Genomic DNA, 11,730 nt, shown 5'->3' with positions numbered 1-11,730 from the left:
GGAATACTTATACCTTCCTCCCACTCAGCTGACCCGAGGGTTTGACCAATCAGAGCACATCTCTCGACATGGTCACAGCTCTTCCTTGATTGGCTACCAAATGGTGTTTAAATTAAATTATTGACCAATACATGGAGAGTATATTTGTGTTGCTACATGGAAGAGGGAACATGCTGGCTGCAGCCTGGTTGAAGGGAAGTTTAACATTTGGTTTGGAAAAGGGATTGTGTGGAATTAATCCACATCAACCTTTGTTTAACGCTTTATCCACATGCTGGGCAATAAATTTGTCATATTTTGTAATATACTCACCATCGAAGTAACCAAAACTAAACTAAGAATGTGGACTAACACACAGATCATATAAGGTTTACCTCTTGGTATTATTAAAAAAATTCAGTGCCATCAATTAGGCATAAATGGCACTGCAATATCTTAAATATATACATAAATAATAACAAAGAGGGAGTCTAAATATTTTTGGATTTTGTGGGCTGATGGCCGAAGAAACATTTCAATCGGTCTGAAGTAATTTCATCATACAAGTCAGCAAAATTTTGGACATACAGCCATTTAGCAACAATACAGGTCTTGTGGAATGTGGAGAAAATAATTGTTTTACTTTTAATCTTTGTTAAAATGGTGTGTATATTGCAGTAGATATCCATTATATCCAGTCTTCCATATCAACCAACCTGAAGTTCATATTTCATTTCTATACCTTTGATTAGACGCCTAAAAAAAAAACATGAAATGTTGCCATTATTCCATTTAAAAAATGGATTGTTGAAAAGGACAATCTACATTATTAAAGCTGAGGCACAGGCAGTATTTTAAGCAGATTTAACACATTCAAACATGGTACTGGTCTTGAAATAAGAGGCATAAACAGAGGCACATTACTTTTGAACCTTCACATACCAATCCTGGGTCAAGTGTCTGCTGCAAAATGAAGTGTAAAAAAATAGAAATTCAAGGATGAAATCTATTCTGAGTGGTTTTCACCTCCTCCAGGGATGCAATTATGAACAAAATAAGCAAAACATTTTCCTTCACGGAAGTCTTAAACAAATAAAAACAGACATCTGTGGCCAATTCCCAGCTTATCTGGAAATCTTTCAACATGAGGAAGGAGGAAGCCCCTTATCCAGGTTTAGAGCCAAAATATCTCATCTTTCCTGTTTTTGTATGTGTATGTGCATGTGTGTGTGTACATTTGGCAGGTAAAACACTGGGCACAGTTGTTCAGCTCATCAGCAGTTTATCCCTCATCATATACTGTCTCAACAGAAATCTTCTGCCAGTAACTGGATCTGCCCCCCGTACCTCCAGCAGCTCTGCTGGCTAAAGGGTAATGGAATCCAGTGGACGAGAGAGAGAGAGAGAGAGAGAGAGAGAGAGAGAGAGAGAGAGAGAGCTCTGCTCCAGTCACATGGGAAGAACTAGATATGCCTCAGAAAAAAAGTCACATGCTTTAGCTAGTGTTACTGCCTTTGTGGTTGCAGGCTCTTAAATTCATGTAAAAAAATAAAAAATCAGGGTAGTATTCCCTGTAAGTAAAGAAGTAAAGTATTCAGGCTGTTTGAAACATTTTATCATGGTGTGTGGATAGGGGGAAGTAATCTTAGCAGGGTTCAAGTGTCAAGAAGTTTCTTTGTAGCAGTTTAACAGTATATTTTTGTGAGGAAAAATATATATAAGTGGTCTGACAACTGGCAACATGTTTATAGTTACTCTTCCTTTTGATATAACATTTGGCAAGTTATTTACAGTCAACTGACCAAAGTGATTATAAGATGCCTCTATCTGACCTTTACATTTACCCACTTTAATAGAAGGTAATATAAGTGATGACAAAGACAAAAAGGGTTTCCATACCTACTTTCTTTACGACAGTGGTTTTAATGAGGTTTTGACCTAAATTTATAATGAATAAACAAGGTCAGTACAGTTGCTGAGAAAGCTTTCTTTCAGACCCAGCAGCCTACATTTTACACTGTATCATAAAAACTTAACAAGCAGGAAAAGGAATCATCAAGTGTTTAAAATGACATCAGCTGTATGCCGGTCAACCAATTAAAGCTGAAAATACTTGCAAAAGACAAGTTTTCATAGAATGTATGAATATGAAATTTGAATTAATTATTTAAACTTTATATTAAATATATATATTCTGTAAAATTAATTTAAAAAGCCTTTGATAGTAGACACAACACCTGAAACCTGACCCCATAGTGTCCAACTCTTATCAGCAGATGCTGTCATACTTTGCAGTGATGTGGGTTAACTGTGTGCACAGACTGGGTGAAAATGTGCACTGATTAGCACAATTGCTATGCATACAGTCCTACAAAACAGTCATTTCAGGTCAATGCAATGACTATATTTAGTTGTGAGAACAACATTACTATATGCATGCAGTGTTAGCAAGTGAAAGACTGCAGCAGATTCATAAAATGAAAATCATTTGGGAAACAACATGCTATCTTGCAAAGACGGCAAACACTCTCTGAACACATGCACGAAATGACACAGCTAATGATGCAGCTAAAACCTCAGGAGACCAAATGTGTTTACAGCAACTGTCAGCTCTCAACAAGATCAATCCATTTGTTGTCAGTGCTCATAATGTTTCCACTGCCTTTATATTACATTCTGCCGCTATATTAACTTTTTTTTATGTGCAGCCCCATCTGTCTGTGGCTCCTGTCATACCGCCCAGAGCTTGATAAAAGACTTGTAATCTCAGCTGGATTTCACTTGTTCAATGAAGCTTAAGTCAATCTTTCTCTTTTGTCATGACCTTTACAGACAAAAGAGCAAAAACTGGGCCTGTAATGAGAAGCACCTCAGCTTGTGCCTTTCACTCCCTCTTGGTAAGGCGAGATAACCAAATTCTACTTGTGAATTTGTTCCACGTGCAAAGTCCTGTTTCTCTGAATGAGGCAAAAGATGCTGTGTTTCAGGTTACTAATCCATCGCAGTTCAGATGAACCTTCTGTTATCCCCTGTCAGCACGCCTGGTATGCCAGGCTGGTGTCGTTCTCTGATCAGTGAAACATGCTGCGTGTTGCACTCAGTGCCCTTCCCCATGAAATTTAACAACAGGAGCTTTTTTGCTGAGTTGCATTTCTCGCAGAAGATAGCTGGGTGCACGTGGAGGAGTATTCTTGCTAGTCTTGCACACAGCTGACATGTCTCAAGTAAAGAAATATGGTCCCTCGAGTAAAAAAAAACTCCTCTCTGTTTCCTACACTCCCCGGATGAGGTCCCCACAGACATCAGATGTGATCCATTGACCTTTTTTTGGAAGGACTCCATAAATGTTTTTGCAACCATACAAAAAAAAAACAGTTAACACTTGCTTTAATGCATATGTGTATATGTAGTTCGAATAATTTGACTGTAACATTATGTCACTGCTGTGAAATGAGCAGCATGAAACAACAGATTAGATGAAAGACCACCTCAAACCAATGGACTCTGTTAAACACACGAGCTCAGTTGAGAGACAATTTCAATGCATTGATACCACAAATCAACATTTTGTCTAATTTAGGACATTAAAAATAAATTAATACAGGGAATGCACAGTATTTATACCAAAATATAAATCCTTATATTTTAGTTAGTCCTAATATTGTGTCATTTATGAATTCAAAACAATATAAAGATCCATAATCTGATGGAAATTTTAATTAAGTCAAGTTTTTCCTGCATTGCAGTTTTCTTCCCTTATAAGTGAACAATTTCTGCTGTGTTGTATTGCACATTTTCATTGCTGCAAACTTTACAGATTTAGAGATTTTATATGTGGAATTACCTCCATCAGTTTTCTGGAGCACACTGTAATTTTCAGTCAGTGAGATTGCTGCCTTACAAAGGCAATGTCAGGTTCCACGTTGTAACAGAAAAAGGCACCTGAATGAAAAGAAGGGTAGAATTTATATTGAATTGTCACTGTCAGACTCAGAGTCACATTGATATTGGAGGTGAAAAGACCTTACAAAATGAAGACACATAGATGTTTGTCCTAAACAGGGAGACCTGACATTGTAAGTGAAGCTGAAGGACAGAGAATTGCATGCCATCCTGAATGTAACTCAGTCGATGCCACAGCTGGTACGCCATTATAGTTTTGTGTGATGGGCCCTCTGCCAATCTGCTCACTGTCTCTGCAATGGACGTGTGCCCACAGTCAAAGCTGTTACCCGGTGTCAGCTTACAAAGGCCACAGATAGAGCCAGTGCTAATAACACTGTGAGTGAAACGATTCAAGATGGAGGCAGTGCATACAAAATGGCAAAAGTCAATCGAATGTTTGATATGAAGTAAGATTCATTCCATTAAAAAACAAGCTTTTATTCACATTGGTTATGAACTTATCCTTCCTGCACTGAACACTGTGTTATGAAGAACAAGCAGTTACAGAGTGAGATTTTTACACTGGTTGCCTACATCTCACTCCTCCAGTAACAACCTCATGAAACTTCTCTGCAATAAACACTAGCTTACCAACTGAGAGCAAAACTGTGGGCACCTCTTCCTCTTGTGTTGACTGTCTGCTCCCTCTAGTGGTGAATCACTAAGCTGACACTGTTGGTGGTGACCTGTTATATACACTATAACATGGCAGGTTTTTTTTTCAGTTAAATTACTACATTCAAGAAGAACCAAAGCTGCACAACAAAGCAATTTTCAGTGATTTATTGAGGAAATTGACATTGAACAACAAATAATTCCAGCCATAAAACAGTCCCCCTGTCTTTGAATACAAACACCTCCGTCTGCTTTATATACTTATTGTGCTAAAATGTTATACTTATTGAAATACTTAAAAACACTTCTTACTGTACTTACTCTTACTTTGAGTTTAGCTACATGTACACACAAAATTGCTGGTGAATGAACAGTATTGCTGTGGAAGGCAAACGTGTTGCCTTAAAAAATGTTTCCAGTGGAGAAGCCTATTGGAATATAAAAAAAAATTCTTTACTGAGTTACACAAAAAGTAAAAATGGAGTACATCCCAAAAGAGCCTGTTCTTATACCATCTTTTGGTGACACTGAATGACACACACACACACACACATACACACACACACACACACACACACACACACACACACACACACACACACACAGAGTCAAAAACAAAACAAAAACAAAAACATCATAATCTACAAAATAGTTTAAGGCAAAAACATGATAGGTAAGAGCAACACTGAAGGATAATTATAAAGTAACTATCAAATGAACAGTGATTTATTACATCCAATATGTGATGGATCTGAGATCAGTGCATTGTACGGAAAAGGTGTTTCATAGACACTAATGAGTCATGTAGCTGTATTTAGGTCTGTGTCAACAGTATACTAAAAAGTTTGAATATACTAGCATTTCAAAGAGGTTTGCAGTTTGAAATCCTTACTGGTTAAGAATAAGTTGACTTACTCTGAGGTTTATGATCACAGTCATAAAACTACTTTCAGCATACAGAATCATACATGAACGCCACTCTCCAATACTTTTCTGCTTCACAAATGTTTCACAAAATTCGCAAAAAAAATTAAACATCTAACCACTTCCTCCAGAAGACCAGTATGTGGGTGACAGTTGTGACTCATCCACTGGCTGATCTCGATGTTACTGCCCTTCTGTTTTTATCTCGCTGCAGCTGAAACACACAAAACAGAGGCAACTGATGAATCCACACTAGGATAAAACAACATCTGTGTGATCAGAAATTAGAAATGTATCCAACCTGAAAAGTGATCACAACTATTTTCTGAACTGTAAAGGAAACAATGTTTTTCAGGCTCTGTTAGGCAGAGGAGCACTAGACAGTAGCACTGCATTGGCCCCTTACAGCACAGCACAGGACAGGATGTCAGCAGTACCGCTTCTCCAATCCAGAAATGTAATCAAAACAAGATTCCTGACACCCGAAGACATATAATCAACCATTACTTTACAATAAAGTTAGGACAGATAGGATTTTTAAGGTGCCACTTGCTTCATCCAACAAGTTCATTAAGTCAGTAAAGTGCATTTTTTGCTAGTGAGGTTTAAGTCCATGAGTGTGGGATTGTTTTATCTGCGTAGAATGTATTTCTGACATTTGGGTAGCAAGTTTTGCAGTCCCATACGAATTTATAAAGCTACAATCCAAAGAAATCCAGAAGTCTGTGACAACATAAACACTTTCTTCCTTAGCAAAATTCCTACAGCATGACTCCATTTCCCTGTGAAGCTCTCCGCCAAGTCATCTAGGCCTGATTGTATTAGGGAAGGAAAGTAGAACATTTAGTGCCCTTTTTTATTTATTTATTTTTTTTAATGGGTGGGGTGAAGGGGCACAGAGTCTGTGTACAAACCCCATATGACATGAGCACCTGTAGATGTGCACATGCCTTCACCCCACCAACAAACATGCACACGCCTTTAGCGTCTGGCCCACACTGACATTTACTGGGCAGACAATAGCTCCTGTCCAAAATAATCCATGTTTATGTTAGGAAGTCACTATCTTTCAAGCCCTGCTGCTTGTTTGAGGGCGGGGGTGCAAAATCACAGGAAACACATTCTGTTGCCCACCAAAAGCCTCCAAAGCCCATACAGTACAATGTGATATTAAAAGCCTGTAACTTCCCTGGAATCATTGCAAATCTGTGTCTGGAGAAACAGCTTTACCAAGTGCTGCAAGAATGCACAAACAGAAGGAAGCTGGAAGGAACTCTTGCAGGAAATAGACGGAAGGCAGCTCACCATTCTCTTCTCCGCCTGATGACTTCACTCCGAGGAGCATGACACCATCTTTGGTGCTTTCAGGTCTGCTCTGGAAAGACGCGCTGTGGAGAGTCAGAGAGACATTGGGACGAATGCTTTGCTTGTTCACACTCCTTTTAAATACAGTCTGTAACGACAAAGTTCAAACTTACTTCTCAGTTCCATTATCAATGGTTTCTGTAGAGTTGAAGAGAAGAAGAAGCATTAACAAACAAACTATATTTCACCATTCTCACCTAGTAGCTGAAATATTTATATTTTCATTGAAATGATTACCAGTGCCAGCAACAACATTAAGTCACTTAAAGTGTGACAGTAAATAAATGCACTCTGTGATATTAGTACATTGTACATTCTACTTTTACATGTACCTGTGCATTCGTTGACCCTCTTGTGTTTGAATTTGAGGAAGGTGGCAACAGCAGCACCAGTAATCAAAGTGACAGGCAGCAGAATCCACCACAGCTTGTTGTCTGAGGGTAACACAGAAGGAGACTGTCATCAACATCAATCCAGTTTGACTTTGTCTAACTAGTGAAAGACCAGAGATGTAGCAGTTGCAATATCTAACACAATTTACTTGATGTTCAGAGCAAATTAGCAAATTCTGGCATGCTTACATGCTAAACTAGCATGGTGGACATGTTGATAGCATACTAAAGTTAGCATTTAACTCAAAGCTCCCATGCACAGAGCTGCTAGCTTGGTTATAGACTCCTTAACCTTGCATCTGTGGCATCACTGGTGAGTGTTTGTGGGGTGTGAGCAACAAGTCCAGCAGAATGCTGTTCAGCACATTACCTGATTTGGTGGGTGGTACTTTCTCATCACTCCCAGTGTGAGAACCTTTGAAAGCAATGTGTTTTTGATTAGTTTCCTGTCCATTACCACCCAACAATATGAAAAACTGATTTATGATTCTTCAATCATGGATTTATCTGCAGAATAAACATAATCAGGTATGGTAGCACAGTATAACTCACCAGCACCATTCTCTTTAGGATTTTCTTTTTCAGGTTGAGGATTCTCTGGAAGTGGAATGGTGTGATGTGTGATCATGATCATTGAAATAAATGAATCAATTAATGCAATTTAAAAAGACTCACAATAAGCCAAATATTTCCACACTTGCAACGTACAGCTATCCATGCAAATAGATGTATCACAGATTTAGTAATTAGAAATGTACTATGGATACCAGCTTTTAGTTACGATGTACTTCAAAATGTACATTGTCATGGACATGTGAAGCAACTTGAGTAAAAGTATCCACCTCACAGTGTAGAGGACAACTGCATGTTTGTTTGTAATCATAGAACATATGTTGGAATTTTTTATTTTTCATTTATGAATGTTAATATACATTAATATAGTGAGTAAAAGAATAACAAATGGAAAGGTTTCTATAAAAGACAAAACATGAACAAACTTAACGTATAAAAGATGGTATACTGTACCTGTGACAGAAGTAACTTTGCCTGCAGACAATGAGGACCAGTATAATTTAATGAAATTTGAATAAAACATAAAATACTGATGATATCTGCACTTTTCTAAAATGAACTTCTCATAGTTTTGAGACAGTCATGAAAACAAGAAGTGATCTTATTTTCATTTGACAAGTACCTTTGTTTATTTTTGATTCTTCAGTGTCATCAGGTCCTAACAAAATATAAACAGGTATCTTTTAAAAAAAAGAAATAACATCCTGCATCACCACACCATGCTCTCATGCCAGTGAAACTGATAACTTATTCAGTTTTACAAACTGCAATCATCTCTCTGAATTAAAAAAAGCCTACTATTACTCATGGTGTACTACCTGGACTAGAAGAAGTATCATTGTGGTTGCTTTGGTTTGGAAGGTGAGAAGATCTTGGTTGCAGAGGTTGATTTTGCATAGCTAATAGACAAAAGAAAAGAGATATAACAAATCTCCATCAGATCTTTGTTACTTTTTGTAATTTTGGCTAATACTTCCTGCTCTTAGTTTGCCACACTTATTATTACTTATTCATTTTATTATTCTGTTGCACTAAGAAACAGGAACTAAGGTATAATTCTTAAGTAATCATGATGGACTCAATGGTGCAACTAACCACATTTGACACATTTGACACACTTTAATCTGCCATCACCACACTAACTTTGCAAAGGCACAAATAGAGTCTAACTTTCATATTTTGTCACATTCTTTTAGCCTGTAGATGAATTGGGCTTCAGAGTGGATGGTACTGGAGGGTCAATTTTTTCTACAAATAAAAAGTGAAAATTAAAGAGTTTGATACGTTCAGCCAAGCCAAGCCATGCAAGTTGTTACCCCCTGTTCCCAGTCTTTGTGCTAAGTTAAGCTTAGCTAACAGGTTGATCTCATCTGACTCTCAAAAAGCAAAAAGCCATGTTTCCCAAAATGTCAAACTATTACTTTCATAGACGTACTTGTGGAGTTATTTGGTTGTGATGCCCCTTGGTCTTTGGTTTTGTCGTCTGTGTCATCTGATCTAGCTGGGGAATCTATAAACAGAAACACAATTATGAACTCACAGACATGTCACTCCGTAGTCACGGAGCTGGTAACCACTTACATTATGTACACTGTCTGAAGCTGAAAAGAGATTTTAAAATGTTTGTTTTTTTGTTTCTCTTTGTGTCGTTGTGGACCAATTTCAGTCACATGTAAGCAGCACTGAAGCTAGTGTCCAGTTTTGTGCTCAGTCACTGTGTACTGCGACCTCTAAATCATCCCTCTGGCTTTTATGCTCTACATCCTCACTGTCTGAGGACAGAAGGGAATATCTAAAACTGATGTGTTATCTAGGAATTCAAAATGCTTCCATCATAAAATCACCAGTGTCAGTTTGTCTGTGTCAAACATTTCCTCTGACGGATTCTCTATTTTTTTTCTCTACTTGTATGTTTGCATCACTTTGTGTTTGGCAAAACTTTAAAGGCCAGTGTCTGAGACAAAGGCGTGCCCTTACTCCAAGTGTCAGACTGGGGATGAGAAGTCAAGATAGTTGTGGAGGTGGAGGAGTGTTGAGGTGGATATCCTCTGCTCGAAACACTGCAGCAGTGTGAAGCTGCATCCTGTCCCAGACATACTATTGTTATCCCCTGACCTGTGCAGCCAAGCTTCCTGTCTTCACTGTTGTCAGCTGTGATCCCATTCAACATATTTCACACCAGAGCAGTCACTGAAGGGCTGAAGTGTACGTTTTAGTTTGGACCACATGCAGCTCTGTCTGGCTTCATGCTCCTCATCAGGAAAAAAAAAAACAGCTCTTTATTTTGCCTGAGCTGTTTTTAAATTTTTAATGGAGGTCCAAGTCAAGTGTCAAGTATTTAGGGGAAGTCTCAGGTCTCATGACCTTTGAGTCATTTGACAAAAGCATAAGTCAGATATTTCAGAACAACTCACATGTGAAATCTTGAGTGCTTTATATCATCTGAAACAAGTCCAAGCCTGGACTCGTGTATTTCTGAGCAAATCTCAATTCTTTAAAGTTATTTGAGACCAGTCCAAGGTAAGTCCCAAGTCCTTTTCATCATTCAAAATGAGTCCAAGTCAGGTTTCAAATATTTCATAAAAAGCACCAAGTTAGGCCTTAAGTCCTATAATTATTTTGAGACAATTTTACTTCAAGCAAATTCTTATTATTTTGGAGTAAGTCACATGTCAAGTCTGACTTGAGTCAAGTCTGAATGAAGTTTTGAAGCAAATTTCAAGTCAGGCCTCAAGTATTTTGGATCAGGTGTCAAGTCTCAAGACCTTTAAGTCATTAGAGACAAGTGCAAGTTTAGTGTTTTGGTTTAAGTGTTAATTAAAATTTCAAGTCCTTTGAGTAAGGCTTCAAGTCATGTCTATTGTCCTTTGGGGCAAGTCCTAGTCAAGCAAGAACTATCAGAGCGGTATTCATTTTCTCATCTTACTCTGTCATAAAGTATGGAGTCATATGAGTGCCATAAAAAAGAATTAATCTATCAAAGAGTAAGAAAATAAATATGGAAATATAAAGAAGAATAAATAAAAGAATGAATAAGTAAATAAAAAAATATGGGAATATAATGACAAATACCCAAATATATAACAATAATTATAAACATGTTCATTTTTTTTTTACATTTATCTGTTCATTTATTTCTGTATATATTCATTTACATATTTTTGAGGAAAATCTATTTATTTTTTGCATATAAATTACTCTATTTTTTTTTGTAGATTCCATTTTTTTATTTGATTGTTTTCATATAGTGTCATTTATTCACTTTTATCCTTTTATTTTTCTTTATTTCCCCAGTTTTGTGCAGGATTTGACTACTCAGCCTGGGCAGGAAGGCTCACCCAAAGCCAGTCAATGGAGAGCTTGACCCTCTACAGGAATAGCAAAAGCAAATTATTCTTTGTTAATTTCTCTTTATATATCCACATTCTTTTATTTACTTATTTATTCTTTTGTTTATTCCTCTTTGCATTTCCACATTTGTTTTATTATTCTTTTGCAGATTTATTCTTTATTATGGCACTCCTATGACTCCATAGACCTAAAAAGCCATGTTTCCCAAAATGTCAAACTATTACTTTCATAGACGTACTTGTGGAGTTATTTGGTTGTGATGCCCCTTGGTCTTTGGTTTTGTCGTCTGTGTCATCTGATCTAGCTGGGGAATCTATAAACAGAAACACAATTATGAACTCACAGACATGTCACTCCGTAGTCACGGAGCTGGTAACCACTTACATTATGTACACTGTCTGAAGCTGAAAAGAGATTTTAAAATGTTTGTTTTTTTGTTTCTCTTTGTGTCGTTGTGGACCAATTTCAGTCACATGTAAGCAGCACTGAAGCTAGTGTCCAGTTTTGTGCTCAGTCACTGTGTACTGCGACCTCTAAATCATCCCTCTGGCTTTTATGCTCTACATCCTCACTGTCTGAGGACAGA

At 37.4% G+C, this 11,730-nt stretch overlaps 1 protein-coding gene across 3 annotated transcripts in view; it reads right to left on the bottom strand.

Moving 5' to 3' along the window:
* Positions 1 to 4,692: 4,692 nt before the first annotated feature.
* Positions 4,693 to 11,730, bottom strand: part of LOC111649912 (uncharacterized) — a 13,009-nt gene continuing 5,971 nt past the window's right edge. For 2 of the 3 annotated variants that reach the window (XM_023399611.2, XM_023399614.2), the window contains 11 exons: positions 11,383 to 11,457; positions 9,229 to 9,303; positions 8,612 to 8,692; positions 8,416 to 8,451; positions 8,247 to 8,267; positions 7,773 to 7,817; positions 7,591 to 7,635; positions 7,161 to 7,262; positions 6,942 to 6,966; positions 6,769 to 6,851; positions 4,693 to 5,677 (listed from right to left, as the gene is read on the bottom strand). In XM_023399611.2, the coding sequence (XP_023255379.1) occupies positions 5,664 to 5,677; positions 6,769 to 6,851; positions 6,942 to 6,966; positions 7,161 to 7,262; positions 7,591 to 7,635; positions 7,773 to 7,817; positions 8,247 to 8,267; positions 8,416 to 8,451; positions 8,612 to 8,692; positions 9,229 to 9,303; positions 11,383 to 11,457 (602 nt within the window). In that variant the 3' untranslated portion in view covers positions 4,693 to 5,663. The remainder of the gene's footprint in view (positions 5,678 to 6,768; positions 6,852 to 6,941; positions 6,967 to 7,160; positions 7,263 to 7,590; positions 7,636 to 7,772; positions 7,818 to 8,246; positions 8,268 to 8,415; positions 8,452 to 8,611; positions 8,693 to 9,228; positions 9,304 to 11,382; positions 11,458 to 11,730) is intronic. The other variant, XM_023399613.2, reaches the window with a different exon arrangement.

This window comes from Seriola lalandi, unplaced genomic scaffold (assembly GCF_002814215.2).
Source record: "Seriola lalandi dorsalis isolate HSWRI2012SDOR001 ecotype SW California unplaced genomic scaffold, Sedor1 jcf7180002052086, whole genome shotgun sequence".
Lineage (NCBI taxonomy): Eukaryota > Metazoa > Chordata > Actinopteri > Carangiformes > Carangidae > Seriola > Seriola lalandi.
The sequence above is the reverse complement of the archived record's forward strand: the minus strand, read 5'-3'. Positions and strand labels throughout refer to the sequence as shown.